General features: G+C 33.3%; 1 protein-coding gene and 1 long non-coding RNA gene across 2 annotated transcripts in view; one reads left to right on the top strand and one right to left on the bottom strand.

The window, feature by feature from the left end:
- The window catches only part of LOC149908615 (E3 ubiquitin-protein ligase RNF19B-like), a 101,230-nt gene that overhangs the window by 39,288 nt on the left and 39,234 nt on the right, over window positions 1-22,708 (bottom strand). The window contains exon 2 of the mRNA XM_090102096.1: window positions 7,276-7,370. Coding sequence (XP_089958222.1) covers window positions 7,276-7,370 — 95 coding nt within the window. The remainder of the gene's footprint in view (window positions 1-7,275; window positions 7,371-22,708) is intronic.
- Window positions 18,650-19,474, top strand: LOC149908616 (uncharacterized). Its single transcript, XR_016456763.1, has 3 exons — window positions 18,650-19,147; window positions 19,274-19,335; window positions 19,410-19,474. It is a non-coding gene; the product is annotated as an uncharacterized LOC149908616 (long non-coding RNA).

Genomic DNA, 22,708 nt, shown 5'->3' with positions numbered 1-22,708 from the left:
GAATTTTATTAGGGTAGTTACGATACATGAACTTTTTAACTAACTACCCTAATAAAATTCAATTCCCCGTAAACGCCTCCATGGTGGAATCTGGTATTTTTATCAATGATAGACCTAATTATGAGCAATCTATCTGTACCGGTCACAAGTTGCACTTTTGAGCTTTTTGGAAGAAAAAAAATAAAAAGTTCATGTATCGTAACTACCCTGATAAAATTCAATTCCCCGTAAACGCCTCCGTGGTGGAATCTGGTATTTTTAGCAATGATAGACCTAATTATGAGCAATCTATTTGTACCGGTCACAAGTTGCACTTTTGAGTTTTTTGGAAGAAAAAAATAAAAAGATCAAGTTCAGTAACTCAAACTGCCCTAATATAATATTTTGACAATCGATTCCTCCTAAAGGCTTCCATGGAGGAATGTGTTTATTTTACCAATTATAGAACTAATTAAGAGCAATCTATCAGTACTGGTCACAAGTTGCACATTTGAGTTTTTTGGAAGAAAGAAATATTTTTTGATCGATTGATGTTGAAATTGTTTGAGCCAAAATCATGTTTTACTGCGTATAACTCAGAAACGGTAGGATATAGGAAAAAATGATTCAGGTACAACTTGTAGATAATTTTATGGCCTTTTAATTTTTCCTTGAAAGTTTTTCTCTAACATGTACCGTTTTTGAGATTTAAGCGAAAAATGAAAAAATGGACCCATTTCCCCCCTCCCCCCACTCCGGGGCTCCTCCTAGTGGCCCGGGGTTTTAGTATGTTTATTACCTAGGGACTCTTGACATGTTTCCGAAGAAACATCTTACGTTACTAACTCACGCACTCTAGACCCCCCTTGGAGGGACTCATTCAATGGACTAAGACGCAATTTAAGAAATCGTTACTTTTCGTTAACGCACTCATTACTCAATTATAATTTAGTATAAGTATATGAGAGTTGAATTTATTTTATACGACTGTATTAAATAAGCATAAAATAATTATATATTATTTCCCTCTTGTTTCTTAAGTTTGAAGTTAAAAATTTCTCAATCGAATAAACAAACCTTTTTACTAGTAACGTAAGGCCGGCCGGGGCCAGCGGCTAGTCGTGTACCTAAATATAGAGATAAATTGATATCCTTATTTCACAAATACGAAATTAATTTAGTTCAACAAGCGAGATTATTGAACTTTACTTGAACGTTTTTAAGATTGTAATTAATCTGTTTTACATGTAAAAACTTTTTACATTAAACGGAATTTTGCGCTCCGGGTTTTTGAACTTCTTAAACTTTGTCGACGACCATCATTCAGACTATGATATTTTACATGCAAAATTAATTAAGAATTCAGTACATACCATTGGGCTGATAGTGATAAAATATTTGGAAAGTCGGTGTTATCCGTCTTTTCAGAAAATACCCTCGTCGAGGGGATTGAGTGTAAAAGCTATCTTAGTCTGTATAAAAAATGCTTTATTGGATAAACCGGAGCTTTCAAAAGGCTTATCTCGGTAAAAGGACTTTTACAGTGGACACTGGACAGTGTAAGTCAATAAATAAAGGTTTATGTACTTCAACAATATACATACTTATTTGTGTAGTGAAATTAAGTTACCTTTTTCCTTCCTCTGATACCGCATATCATACGCAGTTTAATATTACACTTTTCATTTACAATTCTGTGAAAACAAACACAAATATATTGCAACATCATTATTAGCAAATTCATAGTTAAAAACAGGTTAGTTTACTTACTATAATAACATTTAAAATTAAACAATCATGTATTCTGGTACCATTGCAATTTGCACGTGGTTAATTTATTCCCTTATCTAAGCCTAGCCTATCTATTTTAAGATAAACGGCCGTGTGTTAACTTTATGGTTTCTAGTTTAGAGTATCACCCAACTTGGGTTAAACCTGAATAGTTACTAAAAAAAATATAGCTACGTTACTTAATAGGAATTAACAAACTTATTTACGGTGAAAGCTTTTCCTAATAGATAAAGGAGGTACTTTAGGATTTCAAAACGTGCAAATAATCTGTCAACACAATTATTATTGATTATTTTTTAGTAAAGAAGTAAGATGTTATCATAGAAGGACACTTCACTTGTCTGTATACAAAATACACAATAAAAAGAAATTTTGTTCATAAATAAAGCATAAAAAATAAGTGTTAAAATGACATTTGTATTCGAGATATTTCTCTTTTAATATGAAGACATTTAATATTCAAAACAAGCGATAGAGAAGTTATATTTTATGTAAATCGAGGAATATATTAATTCTCTTTGATAATAATTTGTTAATTATGCATGCGGAAGGAAGATTCTTAACGTGTTATAGAAGGTTGTTGATGTAATGCCTATTATTATCTACATTTTTTACTGCCAGAAGCATAGTAACCGCCTACGACTTCGTTTGAATGATGAACAAAAAGTTTAGCATACATTTTTTTTTTTAAGTTTTGGCAATTAGGTACTTGTATGCTATTATACAGTAATTGGTTATCAAAAGTCTACTCCTATAACTGCATCCTTATTGAGTTGAGTTTGATTAAATAACAAAAGATAATGCGTTGCACGTTAATTTATCAGTTAAATTATTTTGAATCTTACTTTCAATACAAACTAAATACGATATAGGAAATAGGAATCTATACCCCTTATACAGATGTTCCTTTAGTCCCGTCGTCACGGTCAATCCTTTCCTAATCCCTTAGCGGGCAAGACATTTGCAGAGGTGTTACATCTGCAATCTTACATCTTGTCCCGATCCTTGATAAGTTCATGTGATCCTTGTACAGTGTACAGTTCAAATGGGTCAACATCGAGTCTAAAAGTCGATTACAAACCTACAGGTGAAGCTATAACCGTGTTTACAACCTTACTCCTAACCTGACCTCGCCGACGGTCACCAGAGCACGGAGATCCGACACGACTACTGAGCAAAAAACGGTGAAAGCCGTTACTGATATAGTATAAAGATGACTAATTGTTGTTGCTCTCCGATCAGATCAGTGCTTTGCATCCGGGTATGGTGATATGTAGATCATAGAAGGTATATGCCCAATCCTTTTTGCGATTTCAACCGCTTTATTTCACCATCGTCATTCGTCACTAACTTATTCTTAAGGACTGTTTAGTTCGTGTTTTTTTTATTGTCAAGATTTACAGTTTACAGTATTCGTTGCTACCAACATTTAAATTAAACATATTATAGAGGCTCATATACTTTTACTTGAAAAAGGTTTAATTAATGCGATAAAATCATTAATTGAAAAACCTAATTATCCATAATGATCACAAATGTGATACATAAGACGTTAGGTTATTGAACTTCTTTACTACATAAGGTCCAAAATAACAACACACGTAAATTAAACTACAATAAACACTATTTCATAACAAAACAAACGTAATATTAACGCATTTAACATAACCCAAGTTATGCATTAGTTATCGTTAACAAAAAACGTGCCAATTGTGTTGCAACTTTCGCAATCATTATTTACCTTATGTACGTTGAATGTAGAAAGTTACGTAGTTGGAACACAGAGCATGTACATCTTGGTACGGTGTACGTGACATTTGTAATTGTGCGAAACGCGAAATTGTGTATATTTGCATATAGTTACTTCGATAATGATGGAAACTTCAAGGCGTGGGATGGGTACTAAATTTAACGAGAAATTATTTTTACTCACAGTTTATAGGAAAAACATCTTCCTTATGGGTGTAAAAAAAAACAAGATATTCCAGCTGCAGCAACTTGTAAAATATTGAACTAGACAACGTTCTTTACAATAATGGAATTGAATTATAATAATGTTTCGTCAATTCAGAGAACATTAGATCATATTAAAATATGATGCAATTTTTTCAAATGCAGTTGTTTATACTGTAATCCAATTTTTTATACATTTCTAGGCCATACGTATATATCTAGATCATACGCTGTATTATTGCAAGGTTACATTCACAAAGAACTTATTATTACTTACTATCATTGATCATAATGAATCAGAGAGGAATCAATAAAGCCTTCGGTCTATATAAATCCCTATAACCACGCAACTACCTAGTCTTTTAAACGCCCAAATTAATATACTGTTTATGCTTCATAGTCGAAACTACTTCTATTTTTACCCATACATACTACATAGTGTACGTGTCCCCTAGTGGGGTATGGGGCAGATGCATTAGGCATATATAAATGTTTCACTGATGGATTTTTTTTATGAACAAGCAGGTGATTAGCCTTCCGTGTCCTGCAAGACCGAGTTCTTAAGGGAAAAGTAACTGTTAGCCTTCTGTGTCCTGCAAGACCAAGACATTCTTTTTCTTCTCTGTTCTACGCACTCGCGATAACCGCTGTACCAAGGAGGCGGTCGGACATACCTACATAACCCTTATAATACATAGCCCTTATAATTAATTTACCATTTTACATTTGATGCATTTTGAACGATGAACACAACGATGAACATTCGGGCGTCATTATTGATTCTCGTAATTTGAGCATGATATCGATACTTGGCTAATTGCTAATAGTCCGGGATACATCGCCCATTTTTGCAAGTGATTACTATCAAGCTAATTTTTCGTGAGTAGCTTTATTTTGATGAGATGCCCAATAATTTCATGTACAAAACTCTCGATTGTGGTAGCTACCAGAGGAAACAAGGATAAAATATTTTGATTTGATGGTTCTCAAATATTAATTACTAACTGAATGTTTTTTTTTGTTCAATCTCAAGATAATTATCTAAATTATTCGAAAAAATATTTGTCCTACAAAATCTATGGTTTGATCAAAGAGTCCCCCTTTCCAATGTGTATCGATAACGAAGTCATCATAAATGATTACTAACCAGCTGATTTTTTTATTTTCACTTATTTAATACTTATATAATTCAACAGACATATTGTCCTACAAATTGCGTAATAAATATTTGAGAACCGTCAAATCAAAAATTTTTATCCTTGTTACCTCTGTAAGCTACCACAATCGAGAGTTTCGTACATGAAATTATTCGGCATCTCATCAAAATAAAGCTACTCACGAAAAATTAGCTTGATAGTAATCACTTGCAAAAATGGGCGATGTATCCCGGACTATAATTATTCGACTCCTGATAAACGAAATGCACTCGTTCATCGCCCTTCTTTATCGCCGTCCGTCCTTCAATTATACTTTTGCGTAATTATGGTAAAAAGGATTAAATTTAAATTGTGTTTTCCTGATCTTAGTTAAATTATTATTTAACATAAACATCGTTAATGAGTACTTAAAATCACTACAAAACAAAGTCGCTTTCTCTGTCCCTACGTCCCTTTGTATGCTTAAATCTTTAAAACTACGCAACGGATTTTGATGCGGTTTTTTTTAATAGATAGAGTGATTCAAGAGGAAGTTTTTAGTATATAATTTATTAGGTTTTAGACCAAGCGGGCGAAGCCGCGGGCGGTAAGCTGGTTTATGTAATAAACTATATGACATTCTATGACTTCTAATCTGTTCATCTATTTCAGCACAGGTTCGATGCTTATGCTTATACGTTAACTATATCTACTTATTTACTCTATCTTAAATTACAAATACTTCAACGTTCATTTTTGTTTATATATTTAACCAAAGTTCATAAATAAACTCAGGAAATGTGATAAAAAACGTTGTTACAAATCAATTATTTTAAATGGTTATTTTTAATAAATTGATTTGTCCCGCTCCATTACCAATGATATGCATATTAAACACATTTTATTATTATTTGTAATATATTTTAAATAACATATTGATTTCTTTTCGTAGTCTATAAGAATCTACCTATTGCAAAAATATCTATTGAAAAAACTAATTATCATGTTACTGTATATAGTGTATATCACTAGCCCATATATATGTTCACCATTAGCCCATATACGTTCCCACTGCTGGGACACGGGCCTCCTATGAGGGTACAGACCATAATCCACCACGCTGGCCAAGTGCGGGTTGGCGGATGTCACATGTCGTCGAACTTTTGATTCTTCGACATCTCGGTTTCCTCACGAACTGTATAGACTCATCACTACATAGTATAAAACAAAGTCGATTTCCCTGTCCCTATGTCCTTATGTCCCTATGTCCCTTTGTACGCTTAAATCTTTGAAACTACGCAACGGATTTTGATGCGGTTTTTTTTAATAGATAGAGTGATTCAAGAGGAAGGTTTATATGTATAATAACATCCATTAAATAGTGGAGAAGTACTGTTATTTTTGAGGTTTCTAAAGTGATGTCGTAAAAAATTACATTTTTTCCGCTTACATTGCAAACGCACGCAGGCTGAACCCTACGAGTTTTATCAAAATAATGTACTAAGTATTATACACATTGAAAAGGTCTATAGAAAAGTCCGCGATGGTATATGTCTATCTCTTATGGATAACCCACAATAACTTTTTTTTGTCATTTACTTTTTACGAAAAATAATGGCTAATTTTCGATGCGATTTTAACCAATACAGCATTAATCCTTAACCAATTAAATACCTTGAATACATTTTTCGTTTAATATAGATCTATATGGCCCTTTACACCGTATGATTTAAGTGAATATTTTCGAAGATATTACAGATTTAAAAATTGCGGGACGTAGCGTTTGCGGCGGTACCGGCCGGCCGCCAGGCTATCTATACGAAGTCGGAGCGGGCCGCTATGTTTTTATATACAACGTTCACAGTTTTTCTGTAGTGTATTTAGTATCAGCATTGCACCCGTGCGAAGCCGGGGCGGGTCGCTAGTGTATACTAATTTGGAATAAACTATAACACACAGAAACTTAGTTCCAATAATAATTGTCTGTCTATCGTTATTGCTAGTCACAATCTATCAATCTCGCTGTTTCTAACCTACTCCGACTATATAGGACTATATTAAGTTGGAAAAACCCTCGTCTTATGCCGTGATTCCCACGCTAAGCCCGGACACCGCTATTAGGTACGCGTATTTAGGTATCTTCGAAGATTGTAGATAGAGTAGATTATTTAATCTATTTATATAAAAATTCTCATGTCATTGTTTTGAACATAACTTCATCGAAAAGGCTTATCGATTTGTATGATATTATGTAATTGTATAAATAAAATCTTTTGAATCCTTAATTCCTGTCCTATACTGACTACACAGAATCAAGTGTACGACATAGTCATAGCGCTAGGTAATTAGGATGTCTTGGCAGAACATTTGCTGGGTTAACTAAATAACCAGTATAATATAAACAAATATAACATACCTCTTCGTCTTCAGCTATATATTGGACTGCAGCCTGCTTCGCTTGCGTTTCAACACCACTCAGTTTCACGGGCCGGCCGTCTGCTTGGTCTAATACTGTGGACAAACGATTGCATATAAATAAAACTTTATAAAAACAATTAAAGTTTGTTTCAACTTCGAGAAAATAAATAAATTGCATTTAGCTAACAAAGACATATATTTTGTCCTCTGGTGATTTTAAATGTGAAATTTGTAGGCTGGTAAGTACTCATTTACTGTAAGAAACGATAATATCATACATCTAGTATAAGAAAGTGGCTGTCGGCATAAACCTACAATTATAACGCGTCTCCTAAAATGTGAGAGAAAATCTCAAGCATCCTATTATTATAACTACAACCAAATCTTATTTGAATTGGCGCTTAAATTCGCAACAAACTCGGCTTTTAGTTACTTATTAATTTATTACTGTCCCGCTTTTCGAGTAGGTACATACGTAATCGAATTATATAACTGTGCCAAATGACAAATAAAGATTGCAAACCATTACCACAATACACAGATCAACACGAGAATCGTAAGGGTTATTTACAGATATGTATAAGAATACCCTTACGATTCTCGTAAACACGCCTGCTTGTGTGCGTGAGCATATTTCGAACGTTTTGTATGAAGTTTCCCTACTGGTTGTGCCATTACAGTAAAAACCCAAATTAATTTAAACAATGTTTACAAAACATTCACTTGTTTGTAAACAAGTCAGAAGAATTTGGCATTGAAATATTTCCTATGTTTCAATTATTAATTAACATACATTTATAATTGCATGTAGGTATAATATTATACATGAAATAACTTTCCAATATTTCACAATGTTTACCAAAATTGGTAAAGTATTTATATTATTTTAACAATATAATAATATTAAGCGCAAGCCAAATTATTGCAATTATTCACTCGATATTTCCTGATAAATTGTGTAAAAAAATAAAAATATGTAAACGCAATAACGCACTTGAATATAATCTCGTTTATGTAATCATTAATATCAATTAATATTCATTAAAATATATATCGAGAAGAAAACACTACACTTATCTTATCAAAACAATCCGTCTAGAATAACATATTGCGATAATCTACCTCTAATCTCAATTGAAATATTTATTTATCTTTTGTTTTGTTTTAAATTTAGGAGAAATCGGAATACAATAATGGATCTTTGCCTAATTGTCTTGCATCTGGAGACAATTAGGCAAAGATTAATGATTATTGATATTAATTGTGTGAAACACACATTTAGAATATGTATCTGCCAATGAATGGATTCTGGATAGTATACAAATGCTCGTAGAAAATAAAAATAAAGAACGCAAAGATTCATCACTAGATCCTAAGACTATCTCCAATATAAAATTGCCTCACTCTCATACAAGATTGTTTACACCACATTACACACACATTTTTAAATTACTCCATGGAATATTGTAATATTAATAAATAATAAATAATAATATTAATATTATTAATTGTAATTAACAAAGATCGACGCAAATCGATCGATATTGTTTTCATCCATACTTAGTACTTATGACTATTAATAGACTTGGAATGTAAACAGAGTGGCGGATCCGTCCTTGTTGTAGCTATAAATACGTTGTAAAAGTCAACATATAATTATGCGTTAAAAGCGCAAAAAACTTTATTAATAAATTATTGATTGCTTTATAAATTGCATATTTTATCAGTCTTGAATATTTTAATTAATAAAATTCAAAAATATTAAAAAAAATTTAAGATAACATAATAATAATATTATAAACCTAAAAGAATATTCGTCTGTCTGTCTATGTGCTAAGCTTCAGAATAATTTATTTTTTTAATGAAATTATGCTTAAAGAAATCCACACGTTCATTTTGGGAATGCCCTTTGAAAAACAAAACGATATTTTTTCTCAGACGTCGCTCGCTAATCGGTCACATTATTATTAATGTTTGGTTCAAAGTACAAATTGAATACGCAATCTTATCGTGATTACTCGAGCGCGATTTAAATGGCGCACCGTATTAGTTATTACCGATCACGATTTAAATATTAACACGACAGCACTTGATATTCGTTATCTGCGACGATAAGACAAGTGGGAAACACTTAGTCATTTTGCTATGCACAAAAATAAACATTTTAAACACCGGCTATTTGCATAATATGTGAGACCAACCTGGCGCGGATTTACCCGCATTGTATTGGTCTTAGCGTGATGATATAAATATAGCCTTCCTCAATATATTATAACACTGTAATAATTTTAAAATTTGACTAGTAGATTCCTAGATGAGCGCGTTTAAAAATCAAATAAACAAACTCGAATAATATAAGTAAAGTATACATAAATGATAATGAATCAATTTATAATCCACGAGATGAACAGAAAACTACAAAAAAATACCCTTTGATTAATGTTAACTAAATCTACTCTATTTGAACAAAGTCTTCATTTATAAATAAATAACTATCTTTCAAGTGCATTTCATATATTTAGCCAACAACATGCGACAAATAAGTTCTCTACAGCACAAGCGTTTCCATTGAAATTGAACTCAAAAATTGTTCGTAAATTAAAGCAAAAGCAAAAATAACGAAATACATGAACGCCTCATGAAACTCACAAAGGCATACGCGATCGGAAACATTTGCCAAGTGTATGAGAAACGAGAGAGTAACAGTATACAATTAATAATACGTTATAAATCACTTCTAGTGTAAACTTTCATTAACATTTTTAATTGAAAAGTACCCAATTATGTTCATCCATTTTTAAGTCCCAAGAGTGTTCTTAATTCTTTTCTTCGCGCAATAACTAATCATTTCTCGTAATACTTGTGTCAGTTCATAATATGGTCCCATCGGGAAAGTTCTTCTTAAAACAATTTTCATTATTTTCTACCAATGTTAGCAAGTTTTCCAACTGTTTCCGAGAACTCGAATTTTAGGTAGAGAAGATTGAACGACCCTGGATAGTGAGGATCATTCGTGGAATTTAAAGAGGCACGTGTAGGTACAAAACGTTTAATAGAATCATTATTTTATAGAAATTATCTGCCATTTCAAAATATCAGTGTGAAAATAATCAGATTTATTTAGGGATGATTTTTCAATCCTTGGTTAAAACTTATTCGTCGAATAACGTATTAAACTACCATGTATGAAAGGTATTCTAAGGCGCGGGACATATACAAGCGACGCGGCGCGCCGCGGGCGCGCCGCGGGCGCGCTGCCGGCGTGCATCGGGTGCGCTATTGGCATTTTGTATGAAATAATTTTGGAAAGGCGCAACCTTGGCGCAACCTTGGCACAACCGTGGCGTGCCGTCTCGACGCCTGTCCAAAATTCTTTCATACAAAATGTATAAGAAGGACGTGGTGCAAAACAGATTCAAGAGGTGCGCTTATGGCACGCCCGCGCCCGTGCCGCTTGTGTTTGACCCGCGCCTTATGTGCCCGTAGCCCGTATTTGACAGTTTACAGGTGACATTTTAATATTATCGTGTAATACTTTATTGGACGGGTAAGGTTTATCCAAGGATTGAAAAATCGGCCCTTATAAAGTTACTAAGAATATGAAAGTCAAATAATCTATTAAGATATCGTGGAGAAAGCAGAACAAAAATTCCTTCATTTTGAATTGGAACCATCCTTAATGTCTTTCATTCACGAAATGATTTTTATATAGGATAATTAGAAATGTAGAGAGTGATATAGGCTACGTTTTATGGGGTGAAATATCTCACTGCTATGAGAATTTTCTTTACCTACGCGGTCCAAGCCGCACACCTTGAGGCTTGAGCTGGTGAATGTATAAAGCTTCTTTATTCAACAAATAAAACACAACAAATTGTTACACTACTTACAAAACCAACTATGCCTGAAAACAGTGAAACGCCGATGTCGTCAACTAAACCCAACATTGCACATCTGATAACATCATAAGCCAATATAATGAGATCGCTGACATGTTTAAGAAGCATGCGAAGTTAGCAGAGTAGAACAAACTTGTAAACATAAGATAATAGCTATTTACTTTAGCAGGATTATAACCACGACCCTCCTTAATCTAGTTTCTGTACCTAGATAAGATGAACATCTGTTGCCTCATCATTACATACGACACTTTTTTAAGCAACAATTTGTTTATAATTATGTGATAATAGCTATTTACTTTAGGAGGATAATAACTGTATCTAGATAAGGTTAAATGTGTCATCTCATCATTAATCATTATTAATAATTATCACACGACACTATTATATAACGACATTTTACACATCATTTGTATTCTTACGTGCTGGCCACGGACAATTCGCTATAGCGAAAATTCGCGCGGCGCGACTGGCGGCGCGTCTTGCGAATGAATCAAATGTATGGAAATGTACTGGGCATGCCACGCGCAGCGGCGACCAGCGAGACGACCGGCGAATTTCCCCGAGCGAATCGCGCGGCACGACTAGCGATCGAAACAAATGTATGAGTTATTACGGCGCAGGCCACGGAGTCGAGCGGCAGACGCGGCGACTACTCCCGGAGCGAACTTAATTTAAAATAGTTTGTTTTTTTTTCGCGAAAATGGAGACGGAAGCTTTTATTGCAGAAATTCTAGCTAGACCAGCTATTTGGAAGTCTAGCCACCCGCAACATAATTTTTCATCATGCCTATATTTTTCATATTTTTGGTGGAATTCTCCGTCTGTAACACGATTTCTATTTAATTCGTGTACTCCACTATATCTTCCAAACATTAAATCTTGAGCAAAAAAGCTGCTACTCTCCAAACAACGTCGAGCTAACTTTGATAAAGCCATCTCGTCTCCTCGTCTACACTAGTCGCGGCGGCGAACGCAACTGCCCGTGGCGTGCTTACCGCGCCGCGCGAATTGCCGCGCCGCCCGTCGCGCCGTCGGTCGCGCCGCCGGTGTCCGTGGCCAAGGTGTTATACTCTTCAAAATGAAATTACCACTCATCACGACCCCATTTCGCACGTTAATGCCGAAATCAAGAGACCTATTTACCGAATGAATTGAACCAATTGCTTAATTACGAACACTCGAGAACAGCTGTGATTATAATGATCGCATCCCAAACGATCGGTAATCACGTTATCATTACCAGTAATGACTTTATCATTCCTACTCATATCAACGGTACTAATAAGTACTATCACAATGTTTTCCCCATTCGTTGTGATTAATGGCATGTCTGGTATTATCGTACTGAATTTAAGAGTCATTTCGCCTGATGACTGTATATAACTGTACCTACTGCGTATTTTGATTTATATTATCGTGCGAAAACAAAGTTAATTATCGTCTTAAAACTCGAATACGTTCATGAGTAGTAGATCACTTTTTATATTTCAAATAAACCAGTTTCTTTGGCTTCTACAGTTGTATGAAACTTGAATATATGTTATGTCACTCTTCGGTAATACTAGTGCATAAAATAATATTGCATAATATGTACGAAAAACTCAAACTGTTGCTCCATGGCAGCGTCAACAATCACAGTAACAGTCACAGTGACAGTCGAGATTCAACAATCAAATAGAAACGCATTTATTACATAAACATATTTCTTGCTATTAAACGACATGATGTCTGTTCAAATAACCAACCTTAAAAGCACATATCATATGCTTCACGTTAAGAGATATACAGTTATGCAATTGCTGTATATTCTTGCCCATATTTAGAACACTGGATAGCAGCATTCACGAGAACAACTAGTATGTAAATGATTGAATCATTGCACACGGTAAGTAGTAGGTAACCTCCGTAAATTGTAATTAATTGACCAACTAGTTACATAAGCTGTTGCAAAAGTGCATAAACTAGAGCTATATCTGGATTTAACTATGAGTCGCTGAGTTTATTCCGTTATAAATTTCTGACGCTGCAAATAACTAGGGGTAATTGTTATAATGGAAAGCTTGTCGTTGCACAATTTTACGAGACAAACCTAAGTACCTAAACAACGGTTTTAACAAATTTCAAGGAACGAATATTTCGAGACTTTTTAATGAAAATACCACCTGAATTTTTTCAAGTAATTATACAAATTTCTAACATAATAGACTATAGAGCATTAAGCAAAAACGCTCGAATAGTGCAAATTCTTCGTACAACACTGTAAACTAAAATCTCAGTTCGTCTAGCTGCCAACCATACAAGGAATGTTACCCAGTTACCAGATATTTGTATGTATTCCCACGACCACTTACACAACATTCACATGTGCATTGACATTACCACATAGTCGTAATTGCCTTCAAGAATCACCGCGTGTTAAAATTAGTTGGTCATTGAGAAAGTGAATTCACGTATCCCTTATCGGGGTATAGGGCAGATGCATTATTCAAACATGTTTCAATTATTGATTTTCTTAAGGGATAAGTGACAGTCAAGTCAATACATATTGCTAAACTGATATATTATTTTCCTTCGTCTCCACCGTGAATCAAACACAGGACCTCTCGGTTCTAAACACATTAAACACTGTACCAACTACCAAGGAGGAGAACATTGGAGACCAAGCAGTACATATTACCCAGTAATGTAGTGTGATTGAAATTGGCAGTGCAATGCCTTATCAATTATCACTCATATTATTCATTATAATTGATATGTTCAACTCGCCGTTTCGACGAACGAAGCGTGGACACTAGCAGACAGACATCAGACAGATAAATAATATTGCGTTCATGTTCGTTCAGGAATTTATATAAATCGTTATTAATGTGATTTACACACACACTTTACCTTTTAAGTTTTAAAACGTATAATTAATTCAAGTTGATGATTCAGCCATAAAAGTAAAACGGTTATTTTATGTGAAAAAGCTTTGGGAAGATCCGGTATGGTGACTCAAAAGTTAAAAAAAATGTTTGAAAAATTTAATACGGCACATTTTGCGAATGAGGTTTCGAAGAATGTTTCAAATATTTAATTTAATTGTGTTGTGTTTTTAAATCATACAGAACCCTTTTACAAGGGGATATTTAAAGAACAGACAAACTTATTGAGCTAAAATTAGAAGTAAACAAAATTTAATAAAAAACAGTATAGCGGAAGTTCTTACTTCCCATATGAATTAAGGCAGATGGTTTCACATCTGAATTCATTTTTAATTAGAAAGAACAAAAAGTAGCATCTGTTACATTAAACCTTTTTTGTTCTTTTGGAATTTCTCATTCTCATTATCTCATACCGAAATTAGGACGAAAATATCATGAGATGTTTCAACGACTCCATTGTACACAAACATAATCTTCAATAATAAAAAAAACGCCTTAAGCGATTATCAAGCTGCTAAATTGTTTAGTCATCAAAAGTATGCGTGACCAATAAAAGAAAATTCTAGATCGTATATTTGACGTTTCAGCGATATCATATGATTTAGATGACACACTTAAAATGCAAACGACACCAAATAAGTTAACAAGCGATGCGGAAACATGATACCATGTAGGTATTGTTCTAGTTACCCATCGGGATTTACTGTTCTCAGTTGATTTAGTTTACACGTTAACCTACTAGAGAATGTGCATTTATAATGTACAAAACTTGAGTCCTAGAACATCCAGTAATGTCGGAAAATCCATTTTTCACATCGAACCATACATCATTCTAAGTACCTTCAAGAATGTTTCTGCGTAATACTGAATCATATTTAAGGACAAGTCAGTTTGTTGCACCGGTCAAGATTTGTTAGTAGCATTGTATTAAATAAGAAAACATTTAACAACAATGTAACGTATCTGAATCTTTGAGGGTAAACATCCTCTATAAAAATATGATTAAACTAATTCTATACACGCAAAGCTTTAATGGTAATGTAAAATAAACCACACAAAAACGTGGTTATTAGTTAAACAGACATTCCGAGCACACAGTGAGCGTAATTACGAGCTTGTGACGTACATAATAATTAGAATGACGTAAAATCAAAAAGTGCTAATCCATTCATATCCCTATTGAGTAATCAAGAAGGAAACAATAACACAGAAGAATACACTAGATATTCCAAAAGGAAAACGTAGAACTGCAGTCGTAAAACCCGTCGATGGCGGTATCCCTGTAGCGGTCACGTGACACGTCGACCGGATCATTTGAACGACAATTCGCTTTAGTCACGTAATGTTACTGGGAACTTAACTGTTGTTTACAGTGCCTTACGAGCGGGAAGTCCCAGAGCATCGGACAATTGCAATACATTGTATGTTTAGATGCGTATACAGAATTCAAAAGGCCTCTATTTGCCTTTATGAGTGTCATGTAAAAAATAGAACTACTGAAATATATTGTTACCTGCATACATTATGATAATATGATGAGGAAAAAATATATAATAAAAATTATTTGACCAGTAGACAGCTTCTTTGTTCCTGAGTGACGTAGGTTACATTTTGTCTAGTTTTTATTCCGGTTCAGCCCGGCCTTAATGCGCACTATATTTTTTCGTAATATTTTTTGTGCAATTATCATGCACTATTATGACTTCCCCAAATATTTAATTAACAGCTAATGAACATATTATACTGTTTAATGTTCATATATTTTGCAATACTAAAATATTTACATCTTTAAAAAACTATTTTACCCATGTACTTATTTAAAACATCGCGGTTAACATTTGTCAATATACGGAATTCTAGAAAATTCCAATACCCTCTGAATGAGACGCACATCAAATTATATGACTACTTGTTGTTGTTTGAAACTGACACTATTTGCGCCATGGATAAACAAGGGCGTATCCGCCCACAAATTCTCACATAAAAAAACGAGTTATTTATGCAGTTCTTTGACACATCGCCTACTCTATTCTATTTATGGTTCGCCTTGCAATCTGAAAGACTTGTGGTGAATCTAATAATAAACCCTAGGCCCATATCGAGGTCTGTTTAACGTAAGAAAATCAGATAATAATGGCTTATTTACAATTTATAAGGTAAACTATAATACAATTTCACTGTGTTTTTAGGTTTTTAAACTACTTATTTTGAATCGATTCTAGAGAAACTATAACCCAGTTACAGATACGGCTGTATTTTGTTCTAGCCTCTGCAGTGAAACCGCGAATCAAAGCAGCTCAAATTTAATTTATTGTAAGATTGAAGAATAATGCATGTTTTTCTCCGAGATGCTATTTTTGTAATGCCATTTTATCATATAGGTAATTATTTATTATTTCCTGATTCAGATAAAAATCTTTTTTACAATACACATAACATTCGAATTCCATCTTGTTATCATTGTCTTTGATTGCCACTTTGGCACATTGTTTAAATATTCAGGTCACTCATACCAATACATACATCGATATGACTCCAATACAAACCGCATATAATATAACGAACCTTTATTTGCTATTTATAAGAAAAATCTATACATATAATAAAATCGTAGGAAAGTCAAAACTGTACATTGAATATTTTTTTAAAAGAATACATAATCCATGATCTATAATCGATATAGAAGCCAAAAACATAGTTTTTAGAATTTTTGTCTGTTTGTCTGTTTGTCTGTTTGTCTGTTTGTCTGTTTGTCTGTATGTTTGTCCAGGCTAATCTCGAAAAGTACTGCATAGATTGACTTCAAATTTTGCATGAATATTACTAACAGGTCGGGTGAGGCTTTTTTAAACATATTATCATGCTATCACCTCCGGGGGAGGAGCTGTGAACCTTTTTTTTTTCTTACGTATTCCGTGTATTACGACAGCGTACAATCTAAAGACTCATGTTTAAATGTTGGTTTCGGGTAAGCCATGCTATTATCCAGCTTTACACAATAAAAACTATGTCATTTACGTAATTTGGGCAGAGAATCAGTTTAATGAATTTATTAGTATACAAATTTGAAACAGCGCCATCTATGAGATTTCGTAAAAATCAAATCAATTTACATGTTAACACTACTGAACACAATGTTAAAAATTAATAATTTAAATATAATTATGTTATTTATTTATTTAACTCTTTAACCCATATCTTCCCTTCCCTATAAGGTGCGCTTATAATTCGTGTGAATATACTACATTTTTAAAAGTGAGGGTAGATGTTTATTATTTTAAGTCAAACAAGACACCATTACAGTTAATCTAATATTGATTGTGTTCATTGGTTACATTTTTAAAAATCTTCGTGTTTTAAAAATTCGATAACGAGGCGGGACTCGAACCAGCATTCTTTAGTGGTCGAATTTTTTCTATTCTTTATAAATTTATTGTTTATGAATTTATATTTATAAACAATAACACAAAAAGGTTAGTTCGTTGATAATTATTATTCCTTCATCATTTACATGTTGTAAGTAAAAATATACTTTGACTGTTAATACTTTTGTTCAGTATTTACCTGTATGATTATTGCTTGGTAATTAATATATTTTCATGTCGTATACCTAATTAAAAACATAAGTTTGATGTGAAACTAGCTGGATTTATTTTTACACACTCACAATCTTATATTTTGTGTTAATGTTAAAATAGTATTAATAGTGTAAATCATAATATTTTTTCACAATTAAAAATATTTCCTTTTTTTGATGGTGTTGGCATCGAATTAAACCGCGCTGGCCTTTCGTTCACAAAAAGTGAAGTTATGAGGACCGAATATGTAGCCGCCTCAACTTACGGAAACGAGAGTAACCTGCGTTGTCTGTTAGTTATTGTATAGTCGAATTTAACGTTACATGGAAATTGGCATCTAATTATATGAATAATACTTACTTATATTAAATCTGTAGAGGTCAATTCTGTACATGAAATATATTTCCTAAATAACTATCACGAGGTGATTAGGGATCGACACTGACGCCAAAAATTTTTGTCCGTCTGTCTGTCTGTATAACCGTTATAGAAACAAAAACTACTCGACGGATTTAAACGAAACTTGGTACAATTATTAGTATGAAAGAAATGTTCTCCATATTATATAAAAAATATCTCCCGACATCATAATTAATGTCTATGTTTTATGGTTGAGCTTAAGAGTTCAAAGCTTTCTGATTATATTTGTCTACTAGCTGTGCCCGCGACTTCGTCCGCGTGGAATAGTGACTATGGGACCTATGACCATGGGCTCAGGGTGGGGCAACAATAATTGTTTTTATTTTCATGCTTCCACTCCCACGCCCACTCCCAGGCCCACGCCAACGCCCACGCCCACTCCCCTTCACAATTGGTACCTACCAGATCAAAGCCAGGGTAAGCGCCCCACCCAGCCCCACCGTGGCTACGCCCATGCTGAATTACTACTTAAGGTGATGAATTAATTTTTCTAACATTTACGGCCCTTTTCAAACCTTCGTAATTTTTATATTATTAAAGTTGTCGTGATGAAAATTCTTGACAAGAAAGTTCAATAGTAACACAATACGTCTACCGTTTTAGAAACATGATTCCATGATATTTTCTCGATAGAAAAAAAATACAAAGTTATCATTGTTATTTTTTTTTAATCTCTGGCATCTTCAAAATAACAAACGTAAAGTTACGACTTTTTGGATATTAACTATAAAATATACAACCTATACGTCTACCGTGTTAGAATTTTGAAATATGCGATGGTTTTGAAATAAACAAGAAATACTTGAAATTAGCGCGCGACCAGCCAATATAGCGAGAGCCGCCCTGTACCTTCCTACCCCGATCGCTGCACGAGTCATTCCCGCTACGGCCGTCACACGGGGAACTTGTGTCGCTCGCGCAATCGTAAAAAAGGGTGACAACACGATAAGACAAAATGAGACAAATGGGGACAATAAAGAAAATAAGAAGAAGAAACATAAAGGTTGGAGGAAAAAGAATGCTTACAATTGGAACAAATTAATGAAGTAATTTGGTTTTATTTTAAATTTGATGATAATTGTATTATAGACGATGTTTGATATGTACCCCTGTTTTAAGTACATAACGAATGTGTAAGATTTTTTCATTTATAGCATAAATAATCTGTTCAGAAATCCGGAATCCAGAAGGAAAATAAACCCACTGATTGTTCACAATGTGAATCCACTCCTTCGTAAGTACCTTTATTCAGTCAAAAATGTATGTTATCAAAGCTCTACTGGTTTTATCGCATGATTCCATTTTTAGCAAAAAGCAACAAAGTGCAAAGAAATAAAAAATCATGGTGAACTTGGTGGAAGTATGGTGGATGTAACAGGAGCTCATTGGAGTAGTATTATATTTAAAAAAAATACGAAATAATTTCAAGAATTACATTTCTTAGAAGGTGGTAGATAAGTATGTTATATAAAGAATTTGATGTTGATATTTTATACTTACTACACCTGTGCGGGAAATTGCTTAGTAATAAAACAGGTTTATATTCATATTTACATAGTAATATGAGTTTTCATTTCGAAAAATTTTGTGTAAGTATATTAAATTGAGTTCCTGGGTGATCTGGAAACACAATTGGGCCCGGAAGATGGCGCTGCAGTCACTCCTCCTAATGACATGAACCGATTTGGATGAATATTTGTGTGCACATTTCATTTTTGTGGGATGATTGGTTGATTCGCTTTCACATTAGCTAATATTATGTATTTTTGTTGTTAGAAAGTAAACTTAATTTAATGTTTATAATACATTATTATTGGTATAAATAAGCCAGTGTTCGTCTCACATTGCTGTACCTGCCTACCTACCCTACCAGGGCCTAACTTTGTTCTGGCTATTTTATTTTGATTATTTGTAATGAATAATTACAATTATAATAGAGTGCAAAAAATAAATACATGCGTCAATATATTTTGTGTTTTCTTTTAAACAATTTTTTTATTTAAAAAAATATCATTCCGACCGCGGCTTTGCCCGCGTGGAATTAGATTATATCGTGAATCCTGTCTTATCCCACAGAAGTGTTCAGTTCGGATAAAAAGTATCCTATGTGTAAATCCAGGCAATTAGCTATATTTTATCAAAATTGGTAATGTAGTCTTGACGTGATTAAGTAACAACTAACAAAAAAATATACAAATTAACATCCAAAGTTTCGCATCAGTTTTACTGTATTAGTGATATCTTCCACTCTTGACTTTGACTGAGAAGAATTAGGGTTTATAACTTCTTTCAGAAATATTACCTTTCATTTCTGGGCATGACGTAATATCTACGTCAGCATCAAATTCTATCTAAATCCATTCAGTAGTCCGCGTTATTGAGTACCATTTCATTTTTTCAGAGTAACAATATTTTTTGTTATTTTAAAGATTATTTATAACCTGTATTATTTTGTAATAAAGTAAACATTACGAAATAATAATAATTATTAATAATGTCTAAGTAGATGTTAAAAAGAAGATTATTTGTTTATAAGCAAGAAAATAAAACCAATAAATCAACAATTAAATATACATATGTATAAGAATATTATAACTGTATGACGACTCCATACATGTTTGTCCCGAGTCGGCCAGCGGCAGCGCGGCGAGTTTGCAAGAATGACTTCGCGCACACCCGCGTTCGCGATAGCGAGCTATTAGACTCCGCCCGCCAAGCAGTAGATTTTTTTTTGTGTATCGTCTTAACATACAATTATTGAGTAAATACGTACTACCATAAATAATTAAAAGAATTGTTATTAAAATTTCTTACTAAACTGAGCTAAAAAACTTACGTACCAACTTATTAAAGAAAATCAAGAAATGAAATGCCTAACCTATACCAAATAGTTACTACATAATATTGTAATTAAAAATTGTGATTAGTATATAATATCGAAAATCAAAAAAGAAATGCCTAACTAATTCTACGTAAAATTTCTTTTAAATTATGTCATATTATTTTTTAGGAACCAGGGGGGGAGAGGAGCAAATTCTATTTCCTTCCTTTCTTAAATGGATGTTTTTAATAATGTATGGTGTAGCCACTGATCAGCTTAATCGATACTCAATTTTTATCAAATCCAGCAACAAATCCAAATTAGATGTTTCCTGTCTCACGCACGTAACTAAAGGCTGAAGAAAGAGAGAGGGAGCACGTAACTTAACCGTTTAGACGAAGAAAAGTGTATAGAAAAAGGAATAAATAATTTCATAAACCTCCCAACGATCTTTAAGACGATACACAAAAAAAATCTACTGCTTGGCGGGCGGAGTCTAATAGCTCGCTATCGCGAACGCGGGTGTGCGCGAAGTCATTCTTGCAAATACGCCGCGCTGCCGCTTGCCGACTCGGGACAAACATGTATGGAGTCGTCATACAGTTATAATATTCTTATACATATATTTAATTGTTGATTTATTGGTTTTATTTTCTTGCTTATAAACAAATAATCTTCTTTTTAACAACTACTTAGACATTATTAATAATTATTATTATTTCGTAATGTTTACTTTATTACAAAATAATACAGGTTATAAATAATCTTTAAAATAACAAAAAATATTGTTACTCTGAAAAAATGAAATGGTACTCAATAACGCGGACTACTGAATGGATTTAGATATAATTTGATGCTGACGTAGATATTACGTCATGCCCAGAAATGAAAGGTAATATTTCTGAAAGAAGTTATAAACCCTAATTCTTCTCAGTCAAAGTCAAGAGTGGAAGATATCACTAATACAGTAAAACTGATGCGAAACTTTGGATGTTAATTTGTATATTTTTTTGTTAGTTGTTACTTAATCACGTCAAGACTACATTACCAATTTTGATAAAATGTAGCTAATTGCCTGGATTTACACATAGGATACTTTTTATCCGAACTGAACACTTCTTTCAAATTATGGGATAAGACAGGATTCACGATATAATCTAATTCCACGCGGGCAAAGCCGCGGTCGGAATGATATTTTTTTAAATAAAAAAATTGTTTAAAAAAAACACAAAATATATTGACGCATGTATTTATTTTTTGCACTCTATTATAATTGTAATTATTGGCTTATTTATACCAATAATAATGTATTATAAACATTAAATTAAGTTTACTTTCTAACAACAAAAATACATAATATTAGCTAATGTGAAAGCGAATCAACCAATCATCCCACAAAAATGAAATGTGCACACAAATATTCATCCAAATCGGTTCATGTCATTAGGAGGAGTGACTGCAGCGCCATCTTCCGGGCCCAATTGTGTTTCCAGATCACCCAGGAACTCAATTTAATATACTTACACAAAATTTTTCGAAATGAAAACTCATATTACTATGTAAATATGAATATAAACCTGTTTTATTACTAAGCAATTTCCCGCACAGGTGTAGTAAGTATAAAATATCAACATCAAATTCTTTATATAACATACTTATCTACCACCTTCTAAGAAATGTAATTCTTGAAATTATTTCGTATTTTTTTTAAATATAATACTACTCCAATGAGCTCCTGTTCCATATTATGTCCGCCATACTTCCACCAAGTTCACCATGATTTTTT

This window comes from Colias eurytheme, chromosome 5 (genome assembly GCF_061535395.1).
Source record: "Colias eurytheme isolate Ceu_HAF_F1 chromosome 5, ilColEury1 Martin Lab GWU primary, whole genome shotgun sequence".
NCBI classification, from domain to species: domain Eukaryota; kingdom Metazoa; phylum Arthropoda; class Insecta; order Lepidoptera; family Pieridae; genus Colias; species Colias eurytheme.
Note: the sequence above shows the minus strand (reverse complement) of the source record. Positions and strands in the feature narration are given on the sequence as shown.